Genomic DNA, 25,395 nt, shown 5'->3' on the forward strand with positions numbered 1-25,395 from the left:
TCGAACAGCCAACCCCAATGCCAACTCTCCGCACTCAGAACGCCGCATGAACCTTCTCCCGCCCTCACTCTCATCACTCTCAACCATCCCTTCTTACACACACAGGCAGTGTTGATGCTTCGGCACCCTGCCCTCATCAACTATTTTTCTATCCACGTGGCCCCTCATTCCCCCAGCCGCGCAGTGCTTAGCATGCATGAGCCCGGGGGCCTGTGTCAGGAACAAATGCACCGACATGCTGTGCTACCACTAAAGGACCACCTGGAGTCGAGCTCATTCGTTTCCCAGTGGACGATTTTCGAAACTCCACACCTCACACCTCACACCTCGCACGCGAGCTCTAGATGGCCGACTTCTTACCAAGGAAAGCAACATGAAGCTTACTCAATCTCGCGGTAGAATCACGTCGCCGAGGCATAGTCTTAGTGAATTGCACTAGCCTACTCCCCTGGACGTTCATGCCAGCGAGCTGCAGATGGAATGCATCGTAGGATAGAATCGTCGTTTTCTTTATCCTATACTAGTAAACCAGCACAGCTGAGATGCCAAACGTAACACACAGCAAGTGATATTATACAAGCGGTGGATTCTCCCCTCCTACATGCAGGCATGTATAGTCACCAGTCCGCTAACTAGATCATTGGCGCGGAATTTTGTCCAATACCTCAATCCTCCCTCCATTTGCTGGTACCAGCGAAATCAGGCAAACAAACAGCTTCGCTACCCTCCCAACACCGCAGCTCAATGCAACACCAACAAGGCCCTTGGCTCGCTGTCCTGCTCGGAAACGCACCTTCAACGATCAAAGTGTGTTTCGCTATCGTGAATGTATCATGTCCATTTCCCCGTCCCGCCAGACCAAAGTTCAAACCAATGCATCGATGCGGTCATCAGTCATTCTTCGCTTTTATTTCAAACCAAATCCTTCGCTGTTAGTAACAGCCATCCAAAGCTTATACTCCAGCTTTTGGCGACTCTCATATTTGAACAAGCTTATTGTATTAAAACACGTTCTCGCAATTGGAAATTTCTCAATGGGTAGGTTCGTCGGCCGACCCTGTGCATCGAACTCATCTTTGCCCCGAATCAATTGGATGCGGATGACAAGATTGGTTGCTCCCATTGCCGGTATCCTGTCACTGCCCGTAATGAAACTCAAAATCCTTCGCTGATCACTGGGGCTGACTTTGCACACGAAGTCCCAGAACCACACCACCTGAGGTTGTTGCTCAGCCGGCCCTTCTTGTTTGGGCCAGCCTTCATAGGTTGCAACCGCACGAAGGCTGGCAACATCGAGTGACTCGTCGGATCCGCGGACGAGTAACTCAATCTCCTCAGGCCGAAAGAGGGAGAGGGCGTTGCCTCCGCAGACTGTAAAGAAACCTCGCTTGAATGGTTCATATTGCCGCGTAACTGCTGTATCCAGGAGATAATGAACGTACAAATCAACAAACTCTTTTCGGTTGCTGTTGGTGACCGCACGCTTCTCACCTCCTGGGAAAAGTGGCACCTGGACGACTTCGCCATAACGGTCCATCTCTGCCACAAAATCTCGACAAAAGGTCTCTTGCACATCGCCCTCAAATTCGAGGAGTTGTCGGAAGCCCCGTGCAAGAGCAGGTCGATATTCAGCTAGATCGTCAAGCGAGTACCCATGGCCGATCCTCGGTGTCGAGGTCAATTTGTCCCCGATCAAAGGCGCCGAGGCCAACATCTTTCTAAAGACGAAAGGTGGAAATGCAATATCTAGAATTGTCGAGTTATAAATCGCTAGACCCAATAGCACGCCGACCAAGAAGAATTGCTCAGAGGATTCAAAGCAGAACGGGTTGAAATAACAGTATTGTGAATCGTCATCGTAAACGAACAATCCGTGGTTGGGGTCGAAGATCTCCCGTACGAGGAGCAAGAACCACTCTTTGCGGAGGCCACCTGCATCGATCCCTTCCTCTCCCTGGAAGTCAATTCTAAGGCCTTTCTTCAGATCGTTTCCCCCTGATCCAACGGCTTCCGAAACGCTTCGGAGGCTGTCTTCCACCAGGCAATCTCTTCGGACCCTCAGCACAAGATACTGGCTCACGGCTTTCCTGCTGAGAATGCTGTCGAAAAATGCCTCCCTGGCTTTGACCTCCATCTGCCTTCGCGCATCGTGCTCGAGGATATGTATCTTGGCATATATGCTGAGGAAGAAGGGATACTGACAAAACGTAAACCTGCTTTTCGTCGTTTCCCATGTTTCGAAATCAGCGACGAGATCAGCATAATCCAACATGGTGCTATAAAAGTTGCTGACGGGAATGATTTGACCATGAGAATTCGCGTTATACTTTGCGTTCATCCCAGGGCTGTGATGCCGCTGTTCATGCCCTATGACAGCATCCCTTTTCCGGGCGGCATGGCCAACGTTCGCTTGGAAAAATAGCGACATGACTCGTGCTGCGACCCGGATCTGCCAGTCCTCGCCATAGGAGGCCAGCTTTGGCATACCGTCTGATTGACCGGCGGATGTTGAGGAGTGTCTGCCCTCCAAAGCTGCATGAATCTGCGATGCGTGGCGCAGACCTGAATCTGAGAAGCTTGGAACGAGCCCATCAGTCGGATTGACTGGTTCAGCCACGGCTGGTTTTCTTTGCTGTCTGGACAATCTGTACGTAACAAAGCTCCCAATCAGTTCCACAGTGCGCTGAAAATGTCCATCTGAATACTTTGAGAACCATGAAACCAAATGCTGGTGGATTTCGTTGGAAAGATTGGCTATCAAGCCCAAGATCCGTTTGATTATCCCGGAGTGATGCCCTAAGCTGCCGGGTCTCCTAGCGGAGGGTTGAATCCGCTTCGAAGGCGAACCACGTAATCTTTCGTCATGGCCTCTTGCTGTTAAGGGATTCTTCAGCATTGATGGGTTGGAGGGCTTCCCGACGTCTAGTCTCGTTGGTGTAAGCAGTGGATTGGCAAGAAGTATCAGAAGGAATCGGCAATCCTCAGAGTGCTTGAGAGGCTGTCGGGGGCGCTTGAGGAGATTCTCAGTCACCTTGAGCAAACTTCTATGCAGGTGTGTACGAGAATCGATAATGTCATGATGAATGTTGCTCATGGATATAGAATTCCAACGTTGCAATTGGTCCTGGTCCGCAATCCTGGATTTCATTGCTTGCCATCTCGACTCCCACGCATCACCTGCATAGATAACTATCCGATACCATTCAGCAAGCTCAATCCAATTGATCCTCGCATACTTTGCTCCCGGGTTGCGCCCTTTGTCTGGTGACCTGTCCCGTTGGTGTTGATTGTCCTGTCCAGTACTGGAGGATCTTCCCCCGGGCGTGCCTAGCCACCAGGAGCCATTTTCGGCGATATCTCCGAGCAATAGCGTTTTGGCATCAAATTCTGACAAAAACACATCAGTCTCGAATAGTGGTGACGGTACAGGCTCGGACGGTTGTCGACGAGGTTGTGGTCCCGAGCCCGTCCTTGGTTTGAAACTTGGCGGAGGCCGCGAGAGGAAGGAGTTGTTTAACGTGGCACAACCAATAAAACAGCGAGCAATATAGTCTTCGACTTGACGAAAGATGGCAGAATGAGATATTTGTCGACTAACGGTACGAAGTTTTGGTTCCTTCGGATCTTGGGGTCTCGCTTTATTTGGTCGTGCTTTGATTGGTAACGAAGAAGAGAAAGGATCGACAGACGAGCCCTGAACAAATGAGCCTTCAGGGAGTTGGGAAGTGTTGAGAGTGGTCAAGGTGGATTCGGAGGGACTTCGGGGCTTAATGGCGGCCCGCGGTGATGGGGGTGGTGAATCCTGATCATCTTGATTTTGACTGTATAACAAGCCTTCTGGGGGACTCCCATCTAGTAGGAAAGATTCCTCGGTGTTGAACTGGCTATCCAATGGCTCAGGGCTATCCATTTCCCGAACATCCTCTAGTAAAGAACCAAGGTATTGTTCAAGGCATCGGTCAAGAAGTGCTCGTGTTCTGTCCAAGGACAACGGAGTTATTCTTCGTTGAGGCTGTGAACCTTGAGAGGAAGTAGAGGGTTCTTGTGGCAGCTCGTGATTGGGTTCCAGATCATTGATGGTCAAACAAGTCGTACATCTGAAAACCTTGAGTCCCTGAGGCCACCTAACGGTCGAATCGCAAGTCATACACCTCCCCGTGACTGGCTGCCGATCAGCTCGGTGAGAAGCACTTTCCTGTCCCAATGTCTTAGCTCGTACATCGTCCATGCGCCCCTCACGCGGAGCGCTGGAGGTGCCGTCATGTTCTCCTTTGGTCTGATGCTTTCGTTCGGATTTCTTAGATCCAAACAGATGGGGAAAGGGGTGACTGAACGAGCGATGGTGGGCGGGTTTCGTCGTGTTTAAGTCGGGTTCATCGGGAGCAGGCCGTCGACGAAGGGTGGGAATCTCATAGGGCTCGGTGGCAGAGGCCGGAGGGGGTGGCAAGGGACGATTGAGGTCGGGTAGGTTTAGGTCAACAGGAGGCGGTCGATTGTGCCATGTAGTCTGGGGGTTCCGGGGAAGAGTGCTGCCAGAGGGCTGCTCATATGAGGGTGACGGGCCGGGAGCCATGATAACTCGCACGCGTCTGCGTCTGCGATCAGCGTCGACAAATCTCAGGCGGATAGTTCCGCGTCGTCAATACATGAGATGGCAGTAGAACTAGGTGACGATCGATGGTACACACTGCGGTAGGTGACAAAAGACGGTGTTGGATTGAGGGCCAAAGGCAAGGCAGGGACGGGAGTGAGGATCAGGATCAGGATCGAAGTGGACGTGGATGCAAATGGACAGTCGCAACTGCTGGAGAGTCAATCCCCCGGGATAGTGTCACAACTCTTATGGTCAAAACAGTGAGCCAGCATATTGTCCGCCACAGACTGCGACAACGTGTTGCTGCTGCTGCTGCTGTTGCTGGCCGGCAGAGAGCGTGGAAAAAGACACGGAATCGTCAAGGCGGTAAGGTCCACTGAGGGGTGTTCCTCGCCGCTCTTCCATTCCTAGGGCGGACGACAAGCCGTAATCTGAGACCCGATGGACTAGTCGGTCCTACAAGAGCGACGTGGTGAGTAGTGGTCCGTAGTGAGGTGGGAGTTGAGACAAAGTCGATGTCACCACTGGCCAGGAGTGGATATGCCAGATGTCCAGCATACAAAGACAAGATAGGCGATGCGTGCAGTGCAGAGTACAGAGTAGTACGAAGTAGTCAGGACGAGTAGTCGAATAGCCAAGACCGGAGAATTCAAGGGACAAAATTGAACACCGACAAGGGACACCCAGGGACACCGAGGGCCAGTTTCACTTTGACCTTTCCCTCTACGTACTTTGTGTGCCAGTGGCCGGTCAGGGAGAGACATAAGCACTTCGCTAAGCCCAAACAATGCCGTCACTGCCGCGAATGGGAGGATTGTTTGACCATTTGAGCCAATGCAGCCAATGCAGCCAAAGCATCCCGTGGGCGGTGGCTTTAGGCACAGGCTGCTCCGTACTCCGTACAGTACAGTAGTACCGTGTACGGGATACCCCCTCGACCTGGTAGGTCCCCCTAAGCACGGCTACCGGAGGGTGAGATGAACGGGGGCCAGGGCCCAGGAGTCGAGGGGCGGATCTCTCCACACTCTCTGCACCACACACCTAGACAGGGTAGGTCTGGCTTCCTCATCTACGAGTAAAAGCGACGAGCGCGAGCTATAAGGTCCTCCTTGTGGTACTTGCACAACCTAGCCTGTATTTGCTTCTATTTTCGGAGTCTGCTAACTGATACCAAACCCAGCTCTGTTGACATCACCTGCACACAAGGGACCAGGTTGGTGCCAGGTGCCAGGTGCGAGGTATGGAGTACCTCGCATGAACCCTCCCACCTCCCCCTGATAGCGAACCCACCAGCACCATCAGAGCCTGCACCATTGGAGCATTTCTGAATGACAATAATATTCATGTCACCGAGGAGGTCTTCATTATTCGTACCAGCAGTGCACATCAATTTCTTCCTCCACACTCCACCCTGGAGATTGCCAGGAGGGCTCGCGTTGCTACCACTAGCCGAACCAGGGCAACGCCTCTTTTATAATCATATCATTCCTCAATCATCCAGTTGATATTCGGCAGCAAGCTTGTCCCCGGCCATCAGCCCCGTGAGATATGCTGTCGTTTGTGTGTGATTACTAGCAACAATAATTAGCCAAGATTCAGATCTCAAAAATCACGCCACGGTTGCTCGATCACTCGGTCACTCGGTACTTACTTCGCGATAATGGGAATCACGCTCATATCGGCCACTCTGAGATTTTCAACCCCAAACACTTTGAAGTCTCGGTCGACCACTCCTTCGCTTTCATCTTTGCCTATCTTGGCCGTACCTGTCATGTGCCAAGTACTGCCCGACTTGTTTTTCCAGAAGTGCAAGATGTCTTCGTCCGAATCGCTTTTGGGCGCATCTTGAACCGCGACTGTGTCTTTCTGGAACTCCGGACTTCTGACCACTTTGAGCACTGCTCGGGTGGCTTCGATTGCAGCCCTCTTGTCGAAAGGGTGGGAGAAGAAGTTGGGATTGAATAAGAGAGGCACTTTGGGGTCCGATGACTGGAGTGTCACTTCGCCTGTCGACTGTTCGTTCAGGTTGAATACGAAAATCGTAGTTCCTGCCGGTGAGTTTGGATCAATGAAATGTGGAATATGCGCTGCATTTAGAATGATTTCATAGTGTGGCACTGTTGGTTTGCGGAGGAATTCTTGCTCCGTTGCAGGCAAGTCTTTGAATTCGGTAGATTCCAAGAGCGAGTCCAGCTTGAGATATCCGATTCCCAAGGCGGTAGCTATTTCTGACAGAGGGCCACTGCCATCCTTCCTCCATTGCTGTCGTGCAGCTGCTTGAGCTTCTTGGCTGCTGTAGTACGCACGTCTTGTGCTAGTATGGTCAGCTCTTTCATATCCCATCATGATATGATGATGATCCCTGAGGTGCTGGCCCACATTCTCGTTGGCTTTCAGGATAGGAATGTTGAATTTGTTGAGTTGATCTGCAGGTCCAATGCCAGAGTGCATCAGTAAGCGAGGAGTATCGAGGCTACCACCCGAGAGGATGATTTCATTCTCTGCGTATATTTCTCTGCCATCAGCAGTTTCAATCGCGACAGCTTGTTTGCCGTCAAATTTGACGCGAATTACTTCAGTATTGATCAATATATGCAGATTGGAGGGTGCGTCAGCCAAGGCATCTGCTGAGGTCGACCGGACGCCTTTGCTTGCCGTCGAAAAAGACATCGCTAGGCCGACTGGATTGCCGTTGTTGTGGTCAGGGTTGAATTTAGTGCCGTTTGCATACCAGATATCCATCAACGTCTTTGCAGATGCTTCCCAGACGAGCGGGAAGCCCACTTTCACCGGCCCTTCATGCCCGTGGTCCTCGACACGAGGTTTCAAATACTTCTCATATTGTTTCGGCACCTCGTACTGGAAACTTTCAATCCTTTTGTATCGCTCATGTGCATTCTCCCACTTCCATTCATCGTCGCCGACAAGGTGGGCAAGCTTGTCGTGATCGTCTTTGGGCCCAACCGTCCAAACTGAAAAATTAATCGCAGTGCTTCCTCCTAGACCTTTGCCGCGATCGTAATCAATGACATTATCGTCGAATCCTCTGATCGGTGTAGTTTTGTAACCCCAGTTAGCTGATGGGTTCATGCGATGTAACCATCTCTCAGCATCTGCTCGCACATCCTTCGACGAGTTGTCACCACCAGCCTCTACCAGGAGCACTGAGGGGCGTTTCTTGCTTCTGGCAATGCGGCTGGCAAGGATTGCGCCAGCAGCGCCAGCCCCGACGATGATAAAATCAAACCGATCCGGGCTTGTTGAAGTCATGTTGTTAGTATTCTGAAATTAGGAGGAACAACAAAGAGGAAAGGAAAGTGAAATGATTGTAATGGTAGAGATATGCTCTGAAAATACTACCAGGAGCAACTTAAATAGAAGCCCAGAAAGGAGGAGATCAAAGACGATTGTACAACCTGCACGTGGCGACAATCATGCGTGACAAATTCTGAGTGCCCCAGTCGTTGAGGTCGAGCCTCTTCAGGTATCGGCAGAGGATTCTCTCGGCAACTACCTAGGTAGACAGACAAGGATGAGGTTTTCCGTCAAACCGGGTATTGTGCTGTGTCCCTTCAAGCTCAGGATGACGGCGTATCAAGCAATCGGTGATAATGCAAGGCAAAAGCTAAACAAGGGATCAAATTCTTGCTTACGCCCATTCACCATTTTCTTTGAAGGGATATTCTCGATCGAGAGCGGTTAGTCTTTTGGTTTCACGAGTCTCCATCAATGATGCGACGGCCAATCGAAGAGGAACAATCGTCTGGAAAGCTAACCTTGTGTTGGATTGATGACTATTTGTTAATTGTCACTCAGGACATGGTCCGTTGTCTAGTCATTGCTTGATCATGGAAACAGTATTTGTCCTTCTGTCGGCGACGTGACACAAGTTCTCTGGTTACCTAATCTGCATGAATGTCGACAGGTGGTGGACCACGCTGTGAGAGACAATGCTAGACTCGTGGCTGACGCCGCTGACAACAACCAGGGATTTGTCCCTTGGCATCGAGATGAAGAGGAACGCTTGGGAGCCATCTTGAATTCCTACCTATATTAAGTAGGAGGCATCTTTGCTCATTGGTTGGCTAGTTCTTCAAGCCATAGCATCCGACTGTTCTGGGATTCGGCGTTCAGGTGTAGAGGTTTCTTACACATCTCTGCTTTATAGCACTAGTATACCACCAGGGTAGCATGGGGCTATGGCGGTGCGTCATGCACGTTTGTTCCTTTCGTCTCCCGGTCGGGAAGCTTACGTTATTACTGCTCCTACGAGTGAATATCGGTGGGTCAAGGAGAGGTGTATAGGGGCTTGGCATCATCAATTGGCGCTATTAGCAAACTTTCCTGGCACTCATCACCAATTGACTACTCTACATGCCGACGGGCCAACCTCCACCACCTTCGATCCCGTGTTGGAAGTTGAGGGTTGTCGGGAATTCCCTGCAACCATCGGTTCGAAGGTCTTTACGAGGTAGACACCCTGCCAGCCCTACCTACCAGCAGGAAATTAATGGTGCTGGTGTCGGGGAGGTAAATACTGAGTCAGCACGCGTGGCCCGTCGTTCACGCTTCTGCGGTCGGTAATCGTGTATTCCTCTCCGGGTCCGGAGAAAAGAAATCGCGCTCCGCGGGCAAGAGCCAGCCAACAATTTATCTTGCAGCTTTTCTGTGCTCGTTCTCGAATACTACGTCTGGACCGGCACTGTCATAATTTTAATTGCGGTCGTTTCTGAATCCTTGTTAGCCAGTATAGACTTACTGCTACATGGACTTTGCCATTCGGTTTCCTCGAGTATTCCCCCAGGGTAGACTCATTGGGCGCAACTTCACCCGTTTTCACCTACGGGGAAGTCGGGCAGGATTGCTCCTTAGACAACGCTCACTTTCCACCCAGCGCCCTTTGGATAATCTACCTGCAGGCTCTCCCTATCCTCCCATAAATGTTGAGAATGTGCTTGCGAAAGTGTCACCACCGCAAGTTCCAGTGACCGAGCGCCCGCTCCGTACCCTGCAATCGTTGCCAGTCTCGTGTCCGGGATGCGGTGCCTTGACGCAAGATGTGGACCAAGGCACCGCCGGCTACTACACACGATCACGGAAGGCAGTAAAAAACTACTTGAAAGAGCTGCGTCAGTTGGATCATGCAGCTGACACAGACGATACCCATGTTGAGGAGTCTGTAACAGTTCCCCAGACAAGTGATGTAGACTGTCCTTCACCAGAGGAGGCGACTGCGCAGGCCGATCCTCCCGCGAGCCCAGTCCTCCCAATCTGCGACCGGTGTCATGACTTGATCCACGAATCGAAGGGCGTCCCTATAGCACATCCGTCGATCGAGAATATCGCAGACTCCATTGCCGAATCTCCATTCTCAAGAAATCATGTTTACCATGTAATAGATGCAGCTGACTTCCCGATGTCTCTCATTCCGTTGATTCACAAGCATCTTGATACCGCAAGACCGCGAACACAAAATCGCCGCTCTCCGCATCTTCGACATTCCACAAAGCCTGGACTGTCGTTCATCATCACCAGGTCTGATCTACTCGGGCCAAGCAAGGAAATGGTCGACAGGATGATGCCCAAGATCTCCACAATTCTTCGAACTGCCTTAGGCTATTGGGGAGAGAAGCTGCGCCTTGGAAACGTGCACTTGGTCTCTTCCAAACGAGGTTGGTGGACCCCGGGGCTGAAAGATAACATATGGGAACGAGGTGGAGGTAACTGGCTTGTGGGCAAATTCAATGTCGGGAAGTCAAATCTTTTCGAGGTCATATTTCCCAAGGGCTCTGGGCACAGAGCAATCTCGTATGCGGACCTAGAGGAGGAGCAACGCCAACTGTCCATAGACGGCCCACGCCACGTTGATATTCTCCCAGAGGATTCCCTACTTCCTCCAGCTCAACCCGAACTACGCTTTCCTTCCATGCCACTAGTTTCTAATCTTCCTGGAACGACTGCTGCACCCATCCGCCTCCCATTCGGTAACCATAGAGGCGAGCTTATTGACCTGCCAGGTTTGGAACGATCTGGTCTTGATTATTTTGTTGATAAAGCACACAAGAGTGACCTGGTTATGACAAGCCGCCCCAATGTGAAGGTGTTCAAAGTCAAAGTCGGCCAGTCTCTTTTGCTAGGTGGGGGTTTGGTGAGAATCACACCAATGTTAGATGAAAACGACCCTAGCACAATTTTACTGGCCTATCCTTTTGTGCCTCTGAAAGCCCACGTAACATCTACCGACAAGGCTATCGGGACGCAAGAGCAAAGACGGGAAAGCGGCATTGAGACTATCTTGGCCGAGGATGTTGGAACATCCATGTCTTCGGCCGGTATCTTCAATCTGGAAACAGATGTGACACGATCAAGAGCTGGCTCCATGGTCAGGGCTGGCGTCGATCCGTCCAAACTTCCATTTGAAGTCTTCGCTACAGACATCCTCATAGAAGGAGTGGGCTGGATTGAACTAGTTTGCCAGGTGAGGAAGAGCCGGAGAAGGTCGTCTCTTACATCACAATCACAGCCTTTGATCAATTACGAAGCGGGATCGATTGTTCGGGAGGGTTCTCAGGATCTTTTGACCACCGCGACGACCTTTCAACCATTCGGTGGAGTGGACTTTCACGAGTCGAACTTTTCAGCCAAAGATCCGAGCTCAAATTATTTCCCGAAAGTCGAAATCTTTACACCGAATGGGAAATCTGTTGGTCAGCGTCCTTGTCTGGGCATCTGGCAATTATGGAATCAGGGCTTGAGGCGTACGCATGAACGCTCCGCTCGCCCCCGGAAACCGATGAGCGGCGCGAAGAAACGCGACAAGCTTGCAAAGCGTGCAGCATTGGCAGTACAGACGCGGAGCTAGCTATAAGTGGGCATCCATCAAAGAGCTGCCTCAGCATGCTAAGGCTTCGACTACGTCATCAACAGAGGGATCCTCAAAGTCGATGGCATTTGAGAACACACATGGGTCCAGGTCAGAGGTATGGAGAGGGCATTTTCTCTGCTCCTGGGAGTGGACCGGTGTAAACATCTGTTCTCAAACCAATTGATACAAGTGTTTCGATCATGTCATGACAACAATCTTGCCACGTGCCAGATTTTGGTCCATCGTCTCATGAGCCCTCATGATCTCATCGATCGGGAACACCCTTCCGACTTCTACATGTAGGGTTCCAGCCGCTACCTGTTTCAGCAGGTCGTCGAATGGCATTTCTTGGAACTCCTTTGGCCCACCGCCGTATCTTGTCAAGTAAACACGGCCCGGAATTGCTTCCATCGGGCTGAAATCTTCAAGATGCCATTTGTTCCCTTTTCACCCTGTTAGGGTTCTGGCTGGGACCGGTATACAACTGGGTCAGTACTCACCGAGGATCCCCGTCATGCAGACTATTCCATCTGCAGCCGCACACAGCAATGAGTCCTTCAGCGTCGTCGTTCCTATTAGTTCCAGGACCTTATCAAACTTGTTACTCTGGACCTGTGTCGCCAAGTTACCATCGTCAATAAGAATCTGGTCGACGCCATTCTTCTGCAATACTTGGGCGCTTTCCTTGCCCGTATTGCGAGTAGTTGCAGCCACATAACAACCATGATTTTTAGCGACCGCGGCGGCGACCAGGCCGACGGATGATGTACCACCACGGATCAGTACGCGGTCAGACGCTTTTAGTTTCAGACCAGTGAACAAGGATCCCCAGGCAGTTTGCAGCATCTCAGGAAGTGCACCTAGAGTTGACCAATCAAGGTCGTGATTGATGAGTTGAACGTTGTCGGCCTTGACACATGTGTATTCAGCATACCCGCCGTCAAAATCTCGGCCCATACCTCCCATACAGGTTGCAACCTTATCACCAATGTTCAATCGGCCGCCGGGACACTTCTCAACGACTCCGACAGCCTCGATGCCCAAGACGCGTGGAAATTTGACCCCGGGACTGTGACCTTGCCGGGTGAATAATTCCGACCGGTTGAGGCCAAAGGCTTTGACTTTGATGAGGACCTCATCATGGTTTGGTGAGGGGATGGGAAGGGTCTCTATTTTGAGCACCTCGGGCCCGCCAGCCTTGCGAATGACAACAGCTTTCATTGTTGCCATCTTGGGTAATTCTGATCAACTGTTTGGCGCGCGCCAGCTGTGGATTTACTGAATTATTACTAGAGTAAGCAATATAACAGAGAATGGGTAGCATTGCCTGCTCGCTTTCACCACCCACCACGTTAGAACACACTAGCCTTCCTCTCCGTTCTTTTGTATGGATCACTGGCAAAGCCCGATTGTGGTCTCGGATGGCAAAACCTTGTATCGAATATCTCGAGGCGTGTCTCTCTATACAGCCTTCTGAGAGCCGAGCGTTTGACGAAGTGACGTTGACAAATATGGAGCGTATGTGTATGTAGTGGTAAAGGACATAAGGGGTCGGAGATAACATATGGCTGCAAAGGGTAGCTGTGCCGACAGTTTGTGTAGATGGTTCGTGCCGCCCCCCTTCGAAGCAATCAAGGGAAGCGGATTCCCTTAACATGTATCCAAGCAATGGTCTCGTTGATCTCAAGATGAACTGGTATAAATGAGATAGGTTCAAGTATATTACTGCCCCGACAATCTATGGGATGCTATTGATATTCCGCCACAGTGTAACGTGTGGCTTTGATTGGGACACACTCCAAGCATAAGATATTCTCCAAAAAGTTCATCCAATTACAAGGGTTCGTTTGGAACGAGGGTATAAAATCGATACTGATGGTGATGCCAAACATACATAACTCCTGAGTCCGGTCATGGGAAAGGTGAAAGGGGCCATTCCGTATAGTATGCGAAAAAGAAAACAAGTGACGATTCGGGGACGTGACCAGGATCAGGACCAAGACCGGAGAATTTGTCCAACGCCATGCTTAGTTTTATTTATTTTCTCAATCTCGTCTCTACGTTGGGACATGGTCGCCCTGTGGAGAGAGACGGCCCTGGGCATCGCTGTCGCCGGAGCTGTCGTCCTCGCCTTCGTTGTCGGCGGGGTACTGTGACGATATGGGAGATCGTTGTTGGTGCTGGTCCAGCATCAGGCTCTGTTGGCGGTGGTGCTTGGTTTCGAGTCGTCGGAGCCGCTCGCTGGTCTCGCGCAGTTTCGCATCGAGATCTTCTAGCTGGTAGCGTTGTGTCTGGACAATGTCTTTCCTGTGAAGAGAGACGGAGAAAGGCGTCCGTGAGTCAAACGGTCCAACTTTCGGAGTAGGCGGGTGATGGCTGAAGGGGGGGGGGGGGGGGGCACGTATAGTAGTAGGAGACGGGCTTACTTTTGGACCACGGATTCCTCGAGCTCTCCTATTCCGTTCAACTTGAACAAGTCGTCGAGCGCCGCGGAGAACTCTTGGGCCAGAACGCTGTACGAGTGGTTTGTTAGTGTTGGGGACAGGGACATGTGGAGGTGAACAGAGGTTCTCACGATTGTGGTCTGGCCTTCTTGGAGCTTTCAGAGGTTGCGGTCTGGGTGTCGTTGGGGGCGCTCATGGTTGATTGATCTCCGCAGTGAAAGACGATTATGGTGCTGAGTCGCGGGTATGGAAGCGAATCGTGAGAGGCCGAGCAAGATGGAAGTGAAGGTGGCAGGCAATATAGATCCAAGTCCGAGCGGGCAGACAGCACGCAACAGAGTCAAGTGATCGAAATGGTCAGTCAGTCAAGCAGGCGTGCGAAAGGCAAACGCAGAAACAGAGAAACGCAGTGGTGTACGGAGTGCGTCTGAGTAAGGAGCATTGGCAGACTGGGGATTTGGGCTAAGAATGGAGTCTGGGTCAACCTTGCAGACTTGCAGTGGTTAAGGATGATGGTCAGCCTATATGGACGAGACTGCCTAAGTCTAGGAGCAGTAGAAGCCAACACCGCCATGATGCCTGACCAGCCTGAGGCATTGCTAGGCACTGGCAGGCCGGCAGCTCAAGCTCAAGATCAGCTGGAAAAGGGGCACGCTTTCGTGTACCAAACCGAGCAGAGTGGTTCATGGTTCATTGAGGAGGCTAAGGGACTAACACGAATTCGAACCATTTAGATCTGTGGGCTTGTCGATCGTCATTTCAGTGGACGCCAGCATTAATTAGAGCGCTGGCGGCTCAACAAGAGGCTAAGTTGATGGAGCATTGGAGCACTGGAGATGGAGGCATGGAAGGGGATTGGGATTTCGGTTGTTTGAAGTTTAGTGACTTCTGACTCGCTGCTAACGTGTGCCTTTGATTGCCTGATGCTGGTCACTGGTATGGAGGGAGTAGCATGCTGGTCATAGAGTCAGAGAGTCAGAGCCATGTAAATTGCTGGTTGTGCGCTCAACCGAGCCCCGATGCCCCCCGTACGAGTAGATCTAGGACGGAGTACTCGTAGATTGTCAAGGAGCCACGGCCCACGTGAGTCCACCTCCATTTCCGTCTCCTGCTAAGGGCTGGGGGCTACCCAGGGGGGTCAGTCTCAGAACCTCAGGCACCCCCTCGGCCCCCAGGGTGCACGTATTGCGCCAAAACCTTCCCATGTGAGGACACCCGGGTATACGAGGGTCACCCAGCACCAGCACCAAGACTCCATCAAGTTGTTATTTTGGAGAAGCAAACTTGAAACAGCAAGACTTTCTGACCAGATTGTCGCAGAGGCCCGTCACTGTCAAACAGTCCCTGGCACGGCCATCGCTCCTCGCTGCAACTGCACTGGCACTGCAATTCTCATCCGCATCCCAACTCAAAAAATTCCCAAACGCCATCTCAGTCCTTTCATCAATCTCAATTTTTTGCAACCACCTATCCACCCATCGATCCCTCCTCGCGTGCAACCCGTCCCTTACGCGCAGGCACCTTTCATCCTCGAAACCATCCCAAATTTCACACCGAGAGGTCTTGTCGCGACCTTGCACTCGCACTTGCGCCTGCACCTTTGCACCCTTCCCCGAATCCCTGCGATGATGGGATGCCTTCATTAAAAGCCTATACACCTTATGAAACTCTTGCCTTTTGCCAGTCCATCGCTCGCCATGGCCTCGATCCTGCCGCCTTCGAGGATATCTCCCTGGCTCTGAATGCCAACCAGCTGATTCGCGACGGCCAGACCTACGATGAAAGTCGACTTACTGCCGTCGCCCTTCAAGGCCTCTGCAATGACCTACTTCTGGCAGAGAAACAGGCCGAGATCCCAGTAGTCAACGGCGACAATGGCACCAGTGCTGTCAATCCGAAAAAGCGGAAATTGTCAACATCACCACCCCCCGCGGAAAATGATGGCCTCTCCGACGAGAAACTTTTCCAGACTCTGGTCGAGAAGCTCTATGCACAGTTTAGAGAGAGGGTCATCAAGGAGATTCGGCTGGATGAAGCGACATATGAAAGTCTCCAGGCTGACATAGTTGACCTGGAAAAACGAGTCAAGGATGAAGAACGGCAGCAACAACAGGCTCGTGCCTTAGTCGACAAGGCTCAAGCCGACTACGATCAACAAAAGCGTCTTGAGAGAGAAGCCTCCAAGGCGGTACAGGCTCAAGCAAGTCCCGATCCTGCTGCAGCACAGCTCCAAGCTGACCTGGCTGCTTCTCGACCGGATCAGACCACCCCAAAGCCTCTCGCACCCATTCCCACTCCACCCGAATCGAAAGCCTCGCCTTCCTCTGCCCAAAGCGCCCAGCAGCAACCTATTGTGGCATCCAGGTCGCCGGCTCCGCCAGCTTCGCCGGCACCTAATGTGCTGGCTGCTAAATCGTCTGCCGAGCCTGCTTCAAATCGACCGCCACAACCGCATTCAGCTGGTGCTGCTGGTCAGCATCATTCGCCTGGAGCATATCCACGAGCTCTTCCAATACCATCGCCCCAGCGTCCTAACTATGTACCAATTAATCAACAACACTTTCAGCCTGGACCTCAAGGACATCCAGTGCCAGTTTTATCTCCTCACCCTGGAATTCCTCACATGCCTCCACCCACAGAGTTTCCAAACCAGAAACGATCCGGTTCAGGTTCTGGTCAGGGCAGAGGGTCACCCCTTCCGATGCCCCCTCAGCAACAATATCCTGCATATCCTGGCTATCCTCAGCCCCCGTGGCCTCCACAGATAGCTCCACAACATCAATACCAGCAATCACCACCATATCCAAACCAGCCATATTACCCGCCTCCGCCTAATGCCCGACCAGGAGCTCCGTATCAAACGCCTCATCATCCACAGTATCAACAGTACCCTCAAAGTGCGCCCATTCATTATCAAGGCCAACCAAATCCACATAAGTGGCCTCCACCACCACCCAACCAGCCGTACTATCCCTATCCAAATTCTGCCAATGTCACACCAGTTCCGCGTTCTGATTCCCGGCGTTTGCAGTCACGTGGACGCTCTTCCACCCCCTGGAAGAAACGTACGGAACAACAGCATCACATCCGAACATCATCGCCGATTCGCCCAGAGAGAGAAGTTAGTCCACTCACAGATACAGAATCACCCACACGACCTAGTAAGCCGAGAAGGAAATCTCCTGTCAAGAAGGAGCAGAAGGGAGATGAAACCTCGCACGTGGGTCAGGAAGGCTTGGCTCCTAGAGGAAGACAAGCTACAAGTACAACCCCATCTGCCTTTGCAGCCTCGAGGTCTCAATCGATTGCGTCGAGAACTTCTGAAACACAGACGGAGCAGCGGAGAAGAGGCCGGTCAACCCAGAAGATCAAGGCGGAACCACCAAGCACACCTGCACCCATAGCTTCTGACTCGGAACAGCAGCAAAGGTCATCTGGTCGACGAGGCCGGCCCAGGACCACCACTGCTTCATCCAAGCCAGAAGCGCAACAACCAACTACGACGAATAAACGGAAGAGGTCTCCAACGCATGATTCTGTAACGCCTGTACTCCCTTCACCAGAACGTGATCTGGTCGCGCACCAAGCAGCGCATGATTCATCTCTTGTGCTCGTATCGAAAAACTTCACCAAAACGTCATTGCTACTCTTGAACGATATCGTTTCCCATAAACTTGCAGGGATTTTTGCCAAACCTTTGTCGGAGCGAGATGCACCAGGGTATAAAGACCTTGTATTACGGCCCCAAGACCTCAAAAGTATAAAAGCAGCGATTAGCAAGGGTGGAAAAGCTGTGCATGCCGCCATTGAGGCATTCGAAGACGGAGAAGGGAGTGGTGAAGACACACCCACTGCAAGCACACCTGGAGCAGGGCTGGGGACCCGAGTTGGACCTATGGGCAATGGAATGTATTCGGTCCAAACCTCAGAAGACCTCGTGCCACCCAAAGGCATCGTCAACTCCTCACAACTCAAAATGGAACTGACACGGATGTTCGCCAATGCAGTAATGTTCAACCCACTTTCTAGCTCAGAAAGAGGCTTTGGTCGATCGCTCCGCTTGAGGAAAAATGGAGGTGACGTGATTTTGAAACTCGAGGACAGCGTCGAGACTGACTCGGAGTCATCAAGCGAAGACTCGGATGAATCTCCCAATACTGAAGGTGGAATCATTGCAGATGCACGCGAGATGTTTGAAGATATGCTTGGCCGCGTTAGCAAATGGCGAGAGTTGGAAGCGGAGAGAATAGGCAATGACGAGTCAAGCGCAACGAAAGGAGCGCATCCTTCACTGGCGACTCATGGGAGTGCATCTGCTAGCGCCAGACATTCTAGTGTGAGTTCGGCGGTCAATGAAGACGAAGCAGGTGGTGAGGCAGTTTCGACTCCTGTGGCGACCTCATTGACAGGCACGGCGAGGAAGAGGCGGCGAATTGCCGAGACATGAAGACAGGCCAAGATATGATTGGGTTCACCTTCTCGTATATGAGATGCATTTGTAGGCAAGAGATATATGTTCGGAAGGTCACTGTTCAGTGTTGACCGGACCACACAATAATCATTTCTCCCTTCAGCTTTCTGAGATGGAAACTCTGTCGGACATGCGCCTTGAGGTTATACTTTCTATCAGATGGCAACACTAGGTAGAGGACGGAGGAGCCTATGTCGAACTGCTTAGGAATTTTGACACGTGCCCGCATAAGCCTTGCTGCACTTCTCAGCCTCGTCCCTGCGGGCGAGGGTGGACCCTGGTCCGTCGCATTTTCAGGCAAAAGAGAACAGATCTGGCCTAAGGGCGCAACGGCTCACCAGCCCACTCCCATTCAACATCCCTCGTACTCCTCGTCAGTCCGGCGCACCGTAACCTAGGTGCGACTGTTATCGCACCCAGGTGTATCATCTTCTCACATCTTCGAATATATGTCGCGGACATCCAGATCGGAGCTTTCGTGGCTCTCGTGAGATCACCCTTTTCTACAATCAATTATCTTGTGTTTTACTAAGACACCCACCCTCGACCTCACGACACACATATCGAACCACATCGCTATGGACTCGTTCCAGAAGCAAGGCCTCGATGAGGATGCCTTTGGAGACAACGGTCTTTCCAGTCTCAGGACGTTTGATGCGTTTCGTAAGTGATGTTTACACTTGGAACATGGGAGATCCTCCCGCCCCTCCACCTGCAAGACCAGATACAGCCCTGTCTTCATTCGACAATTGGAGTTCATGAACACTGCGCTGACATACTCTATCCTCGCGCTCCAGCGAAAACCAAACCTACCTACCAGTCGGCGACGGCACGCGGTGGACAATGGACACTGGCAATCATCATCCTCTGTTCATGCCTAACATTCACAGAACTGCGGACGTGGTGGTCGGGGACAGAGACACACCACTTCAGTGTGGAAGGCGGTGTTGGACACGAGCTACAGCTCAACCTCGACATCGTGGTAGCAATGCAATGCCGAGACCTGCACGTCAACGTCCAGGACGCAGCGATGGACCGCATTATGGCAGGCGACCTACTCACCAAGGAAGACACCAACTTCGAGTTGTGGATGGACCCGCGCAAATCCCGCCTCATCCCGCGCAAGCAGAAAGGCCAGAAGGGCATCTACCACAACCTGCACTCGTCGGACCGGGCGCGCAAGAAGGCAGAAGAAGAAGACTCGCACGTCGGACACGTGCTGGGCCACTTGCGCGAGAACAAGGGCAAGAAGTTCCCTAAATCACCGCGGATCGCGCGCCAGATGGCCATCGACGCGTGCCGGATCTACGGCTCGCTCGAAGGCAACAAGGTTCAGGGCGACTTCCACATCACGGCACGCGGGCACGGCTACATGGAACTCGGGCTGCAGACGCACCTGGACCACGCCGTCTTCAACTTCAGCCACCACGTCAACGAGCTCAGCTTTGGCCCGCACTATCCAGGCATCCTCAACCCGCTCGACAAGACCAGCGACAGCACCCGCCACAACTTCATGCGCTACCAGTACTACCTGTCGGTCGTGCCGACCATCTTCACCAAGCGCCGCGTCACCACGCGCGACGGCTCCCTCGACCCGGCGGCCGTACCGCAGCCGCCGACGCTCGACATGGCGCCCGACATGCTCAGGACCGACAAGGACGGCGTAGTACACCACGTCCCGCAGCCCCAGAGCCGCGCCGACTCCAAATCCATCTTCACCAACCAGTACGCCGCAACGAGCCAGAGCCGTGAGGTTCCCGCCAACGTCGTCCCGGGCATCTTTTTCAAGTACGACATCGAACCCATCCTGCTGATCGTCAGCGAGTCACGCAACGGCTTCCTGGGCCTGTTGATCCGGCTGGTCAATGTCATCAGCGGCGTCATGGTCGGCGGCGGCTGGCTGTTCCAGCTGACCGAGTGGGCGAGCGATGTGATGGGGAGAAGGCTGACCCGCAGGCGCAACACCGGCGTCTTGGGCGTGAGTAATGGCGATTTACATGTGCACCATGGCGATATGCATTTGAAGAGGTGAAGGGGAGCTCTCTTCGGAGAGCAGCCAAAAAAGAAAGAAAATGGAATTTCAAATGGAAACACACGACGACCTTTTTACTCGGCACGGGATGGATGGAATGAAGGACGAGCGGGGCATGAATAAAATGAATCCAGAGAGGTGCGGGCGGTCTCGTGAATGGGATGTCAAGTACTATGTGGATGGAAATCAAAAGGTCATTTTCGACATCCGCTGCGAGCGAGGAGAAGCCGCACCTAAGGACAAGACACAACCTTTCATGACCTACCTATGTTAGGTCGGTAGACGTTGCTGGATTCGGCTCAGCGAGGCTATTGAGAATACTACGACAAGTTCGAGAACGAAGCACCGAGGAGACGAGGAACGCGTGAAACTTGTTCGTCATCTACGTCTGCGAAAGTGTGGAAAGAGTGCTTCGCGCCGGCATGTATATGTACACATACATATATGTATATTGCTTTCGTGGATCATCGATTGATATGAGTGGACGCACCTCCCCCAAAGGAGCATCATCAAATCAACTCTTGAAAGGAGTGTCCACGTGTGACTTGACGATGTTCAGGCTGCTGCTGGCGGTTTGGCTTTCTCGAGGCCTGCAAATGCCACGCTTGTTTGGTCTGGCGAAACGGGCGTTGATTTCGGAAATTTCCGGGGTGGGGATTATGATATACACTCTACTAGACCGACGGGAGACTTGTGTTCTTCTTTCAAAAAGATCTCATCGAGGCGTCATCATTGCTCGAAATTTCTTATTGAATGTGTAGTACGGACTTTAGATTCCGGGATGTAACTCATTCACGCAGGCTCGCTCTTGACCGCCACAGTCTCAGTCTTGGGCGTGGTGGGTCTGCTTTCGCCTTCGTCACTTTTGTCCCTGTCCTTTTCTCGTTCGCGTGCCTCTTTGGCCGCTTCGCGTTCTTTCCTCCGCCGCCTCCTCTCCTGTCGTTCGTCCTCGGCATTCAACACGCTGGATGTGCTGGTCAGAGGACTCAATGCAGACCCTGAAGTGAGAGAGTCTCGTTTGTCGTGGTCTCGAGGTTTGCGCCTTACACTAGCAGTACTGCTGACGCTGCTACCCCGTCTGACGCGGTCTGAGAGGGGCCTTTCCAAGCCCCCGTTCTCCAGATGAGGTGTAGACGACCGCGAGGATTGTCGGCTATGAGTAGAATCAGAGCGCATTCCGTTGCGGCGGCCTTTGATGATTACAGATGACGGGCGAGATTGAGAATCCTTCTCAGAGGTGGAGACATGGCGGGAGGAGGAGTGGTGACCATGTGGATGTTTCTCCAGATCATGAGGCCTCCTATGGTGGCTCCGGGCAGCAAGGCGCCATAGGCCCGTCCACCATTTCCAACCGCCAGCTTCTTTGGCTTTTGCGCGACGCTGAATGTTCATCTTGCGTCTGAGGCCCCTGCGTCGTTCGTTTTCCTTGTCCCAGTACTCCGTCCTGTAGCCTTCCCAGTTCTCCCGGAATTCCGGGCTAAAGGATTTAGGGAGGAGCAGCAGCATAATGTGGTCCCCGCCCCTGGCTAGATCTTCTTCAACCACTGGCCCGTTCTCGTGTTCGACGAAATGCCAATCTGAGCCACCAGCTTCGCGCCACATGCCGAGCGGAAGGAGGAAAGACAAGTGGCCTAGAGTTTCGCGCCACAGCTTGCCTCTGGTAACGACCACACGTAGATTGAATGGGCGGAGGCCACGATTTGTGGTTCCCAACCATTTCCGGGGCCAGCGGATAGCTCGCTCCCATTGACCGGTGCCCCAGACTAGAAGAACAGTCATGGCACCACCCATCAGAGCCAGCTTCTCAGAGGTTTCAATGACCCAGTAGACCGAACCACCGCGACCAGTGCCATCTTCTCGTTCTTTGATGAAGAGGGCGTAGAAGAAAAAGATGTTCCAACAGAACAGCAGCAGGAGGAAGAACGAATTAAGGCGGCGGCGAGAGACGAGGTGGAGGTATTGGGCTCGGAGAGAGGACTCAAGGATTAGGAGGTTTAGGTAGATTTGCGGCGGCGAGGATGGAAGAGTTGAGAGGTGGGGGTCAGAGTAGTATTTTTCGGATTGAGAGGACTTGCCGAGGGAATGCAGAGGTGCGGTTGTGGGAGGAGTGAGGTCGACAGTCGGAACCCCTTTGACAATCTGATTCAGTCGAGTCTCGCTGGCCATGTTTTGTGCCAGGGAGTGCGCATGGAGCGGAGCGGAGGGCCTGGGAGGAGAGTGGTTGAGGTTCAATGTTGCTCCGACGGGCTGAGGACAACAGAACAAGGCTGGGAAATGACATCGTCGGATGCACGTGTAACGCAAATTAGTGGCTGTATTAGGACGCGACTAATTCAATTAAAGTGTAGACTAGCATCGCTAAGGCAGCGCTAGAATTGTTAAAACGTCCTCATAAGCAAGAGACCAGGCACCATCCAAAAGGCGGCACCCTATAGGCTGCCAGAACAGGAGTTAAGCGTCCGCAAGGCTGGAGCGATGCCTCTAAACTCCGATCGGGGCTGGTTCTTCCGAATCCGGGCGAACAAAGCTGAGGTTGAGATGGGGATATTCTCTCAACCCTCATCCCTCACCCACGTCAAGCGAGGTCTTGATGCTACATGCATAAAACGGTGCTGTGCTGGTGCTGGTTCTGCCTCTAGGACTCAAATGATTATATACCTTCCTTGACTCTGTCGGTTCTACTTGTTCTCACTATCTCCTTTTCCCTTTCTTCCTTCTTTTACATCCCACCGCTCCCCTCCCCCTACTCCCTTTGCCACTGGTGAGTCGGTGACCTTTGTGTATGCAACGAGGAGTGCCCTCGGCTCTCCTAGAGGCAGCTCCTAGATACACCAGCACCAGCACCATCCACCGTCCTCCCTCCCCTTTTCCTACTCCTATTCGCTCTCAGTCCACCGCCACTTTTCCTCGCCAGGTGCCCGCCCCGGACAACGAGGGCGAGAATCTCCCTCCCTCTTTTGGCCACCCTCCCACCATGTCTACAGACGCTGCCGAAAGCGACAGCGAAATCCAATCCCGCACTCAACAAAGCCCCCTGGCCTCTCAGCGCGCAAAGGCAGAGAATCCGAGGCGGAGTCGATTCGAGAACCTTTTCCCTCTGGGTTACAAACAAGGTTTCACTCAGTGGTGGTCTGCCCTCCCCGCTGCTCAGGCTGAACATAAAGTCCTCTCCTTCATTCCATACCTTCAGTCGCCCCCTACACACACTCAGACCGGTTCAGAACCTCCGTCAGTCAATCCGTCTTCCCTGTCCCTCTCCGCCGACGGTGCGAGAGCCTCTCCAGTCACGACAAATTCCATCACCGACCCTTATGGCCCTAGGACTTGGTATTCTCGTATGGTTGCTTTGCCAGGAAAGAGTCGCGCATTGAATGAGTTCTCTGTGAAACGAATTGGCGAGACCGCCAAACATAATCTTGTCATCATCCACGGCTATGGTGCTGGTCTAGGCTTCTTTTACAAGAATTTTGAACCACTCTCCCGAGCCCATGGGTGGCAGCTCTATGCGCTCGATCTGCTAGGGATGGGTCGCTCTTCACGCCCCCCTTTCAAGATCCATGGTAAAACCAGAGAAGAACAGATTTCTGAGGCCGAGGACTGGTTCATTGATGCACTTGAGGAGTGGCGCGTCAAGCGAAACATCGACAAAATGACCCTTGTCGGCCACAGTATGGGTGGCTACATGGCCGTATGCTATGCTTTGAAATATCCTGGCAGACTCAATAAGCTTATCCTTGCTTCTCCCGTCGGCATACCCGAGGATCCTTATGCCACCCAAGCGGCGATGCCAGAGCCACCGGACTCCTCTCTACAGAACGAATTCACCCAAGATCAAGAAACCGAAAGCGTCAAGGCTCGCCCCGACAACAACAATTTTCTCAATGCCCGCAAAAAGGCGGAGAAAGAACAACAGCAAAAGGCAACCCCTAATCGCCTTCCCGTAGCGGGCGACAGCGATGATGAACAACCTACCCCTCGCCGCCCTCTGCCGAAATGGCTGACCTATCTATGGGATGCAAACATCAGCCCCTTTAGCTTCGTTCGCTGGTCTGGCCCCCTCGGTCCTAGACTGGTATCTGGATGGACGAGTCGACGCTTCAGCCACTTACCACCCGAAGAAGCTCTCGCCTTGCATGACTACAGTTACAGCCTCTTTCGCCTCCGCGGCAGCGGTGAGTATGCACTGGCATATATCCTCGCCCCGGGCGCTTTCGCGCGAAGCCCTCTGATCCGGCGCGTGCATGGCGTCGGACGACAAGCCTTGACCCACGATAATACATCTTCCACATCATCACTCCCCGCAACTTCTCCCGCCACCACTACTACCCACGAGACTGGCGTCCCCGTTGTGCTCATGTATGGTGAGAATGATTGGATGGACGTGAAGGGCGGGTACGCGGCGAAGAAGCGCATCGACGCCGAACGCACACGTATTCTGAAGGGCAAGTCCCAGCAGGAAATCGATGAGGATCAAGGCGGCGCCAAGGTGGTCATTATCAAGCGGGCGGGCCATCATGTTTATCTCGACTCGGCGCAGGAGTTTAACGACGTTATGCTAGATGAAATGAAGGACGTTGAGAGGCGGAGTTTGGGAAGGAAGAAGGGCGCTGCTAGTGGTGTGCAGATCGTGGATAGGGAAACGACAGTCGATGCTGCTTGAGTCGACATACGAATTCTGGTATGGGTACGCATCGAGACACGAGACGGTAGGGAAGCAGTGGAGGGACAGGGCTATCCGACTCTGGCGTTCTCATATCAGCAAGGCCGCAGCTTTACTTCCCCCCAGTTTAGTTACGACAACCTCAAGGTCTGGATTTCAGGTCCGACAAGCAACTCGACAATAAGCTTGTCTGTGGCTTGACACAGCCCATGTTCTGCAAGGATGTGTACTGGTGGCCTCCACCATCCGAACAATAGCTCGCCTGGCAGATGAAATGAAGATAGCATGTGTCAACATGGCCCTGGGCCCTTCGAATATTTCCATGAAAT

At 52.5% G+C, this 25,395-nt stretch overlaps 9 protein-coding genes across 9 annotated transcripts; 4 read left to right on the forward strand and 5 right to left on the reverse strand.

Annotated features, from left to right (window-relative positions):
- Positions 1-907: 907 nt before the first annotated feature.
- On the reverse strand, positions 908-4,573 carry A1O9_08880 (uncharacterized protein; the record flags this gene model as incomplete). Its single annotated transcript, XM_013402362.1, has 1 exon — positions 908-4,573. The coding sequence occupies one exon, from the start codon at positions 4,571-4,573 to the stop codon at positions 908-910; it is 3,666 nt and encodes a 1,221-aa protein (XP_013257816.1).
- Positions 4,574-6,241: 1,668 nt separating this feature from the next.
- Positions 6,242-7,864, reverse strand: A1O9_08881 (uncharacterized protein; the record flags this gene model as incomplete). Its single annotated transcript, XM_013402363.1, has 1 exon — positions 6,242-7,864. One exon carries the CDS (start codon positions 7,862-7,864, stop codon positions 6,242-6,244), a length of 1,623 nt encoding a protein of 540 aa, XP_013257817.1.
- A 1,495-nt stretch (positions 7,865-9,359) lies between these two features.
- Positions 9,360-11,456, forward strand: A1O9_08882 (uncharacterized protein; the record flags this gene model as incomplete). The annotated part of the gene is made up of 1 exon (XM_013402364.1): positions 9,360-11,456. The coding sequence occupies one exon, from the start codon at positions 9,360-9,362 to the stop codon at positions 11,454-11,456; it is 2,097 nt and encodes a 698-aa protein (XP_013257818.1).
- A 201-nt stretch (positions 11,457-11,657) lies between these two features.
- A1O9_08883 (uncharacterized protein) lies at positions 11,658-12,689 on the reverse strand (the record flags this gene model as incomplete). The annotated part of the gene is made up of 2 exons (XM_013402365.1): positions 11,658-11,902; positions 11,960-12,689. 2 exons carry the CDS (start codon positions 12,687-12,689, stop codon positions 11,658-11,660), a joined length of 975 nt encoding a protein of 324 aa, XP_013257819.1.
- Positions 12,690-13,522: 833 nt separating this feature from the next.
- On the reverse strand, positions 13,523-13,974 carry A1O9_08884 (uncharacterized protein; the record flags this gene model as incomplete). The annotated part of the gene is made up of 2 exons (XM_013402366.1): positions 13,523-13,766; positions 13,886-13,974. Coding segments are annotated over 2 exons (333 nt in total), but the record flags the coding sequence as incomplete, so codon positions are not given.
- A 1,562-nt stretch (positions 13,975-15,536) lies between these two features.
- On the forward strand, positions 15,537-18,350 carry A1O9_08885 (uncharacterized protein; the record flags this gene model as incomplete). The annotated part of the gene is made up of 1 exon (XM_013402367.1): positions 15,537-18,350. The coding sequence occupies one exon, from the start codon at positions 15,537-15,539 to the stop codon at positions 18,348-18,350; it is 2,814 nt and encodes a 937-aa protein (XP_013257821.1).
- A 602-nt stretch (positions 18,351-18,952) lies between these two features.
- A1O9_08886 (uncharacterized protein) lies at positions 18,953-20,406 on the forward strand (the record flags this gene model as incomplete). The annotated part of the gene is made up of 2 exons (XM_013402368.1): positions 18,953-19,037; positions 19,172-20,406. The coding sequence occupies 2 exons, from the start codon at positions 18,953-18,955 to the stop codon at positions 20,404-20,406; spliced, it is 1,320 nt and encodes a 439-aa protein (XP_013257822.1).
- Positions 20,407-21,198: 792 nt separating this feature from the next.
- A1O9_08887 (uncharacterized protein) lies at positions 21,199-22,572 on the reverse strand (the record flags this gene model as incomplete). Its single annotated transcript, XM_013402369.1, has 1 exon — positions 21,199-22,572. The coding sequence occupies one exon, from the start codon at positions 22,570-22,572 to the stop codon at positions 21,199-21,201; it is 1,374 nt and encodes a 457-aa protein (XP_013257823.1).
- An 808-nt stretch (positions 22,573-23,380) lies between these two features.
- On the forward strand, positions 23,381-25,066 carry A1O9_08888 (uncharacterized protein; the record flags this gene model as incomplete). Its single annotated transcript, XM_013402370.1, has 1 exon — positions 23,381-25,066. One exon carries the CDS (start codon positions 23,381-23,383, stop codon positions 25,064-25,066), a length of 1,686 nt encoding a protein of 561 aa, XP_013257824.1.
- Between the last annotated feature and the right edge of the window lie 329 nt (positions 25,067-25,395).

The sequence above is a fragment of the Exophiala aquamarina genome (assembly GCF_000709125.1).
Source record: "Exophiala aquamarina CBS 119918 chromosome Unknown aczIA-supercont1.8, whole genome shotgun sequence".
NCBI lineage: Eukaryota > Fungi > Ascomycota > Eurotiomycetes > Chaetothyriales > Herpotrichiellaceae > Exophiala > Exophiala aquamarina.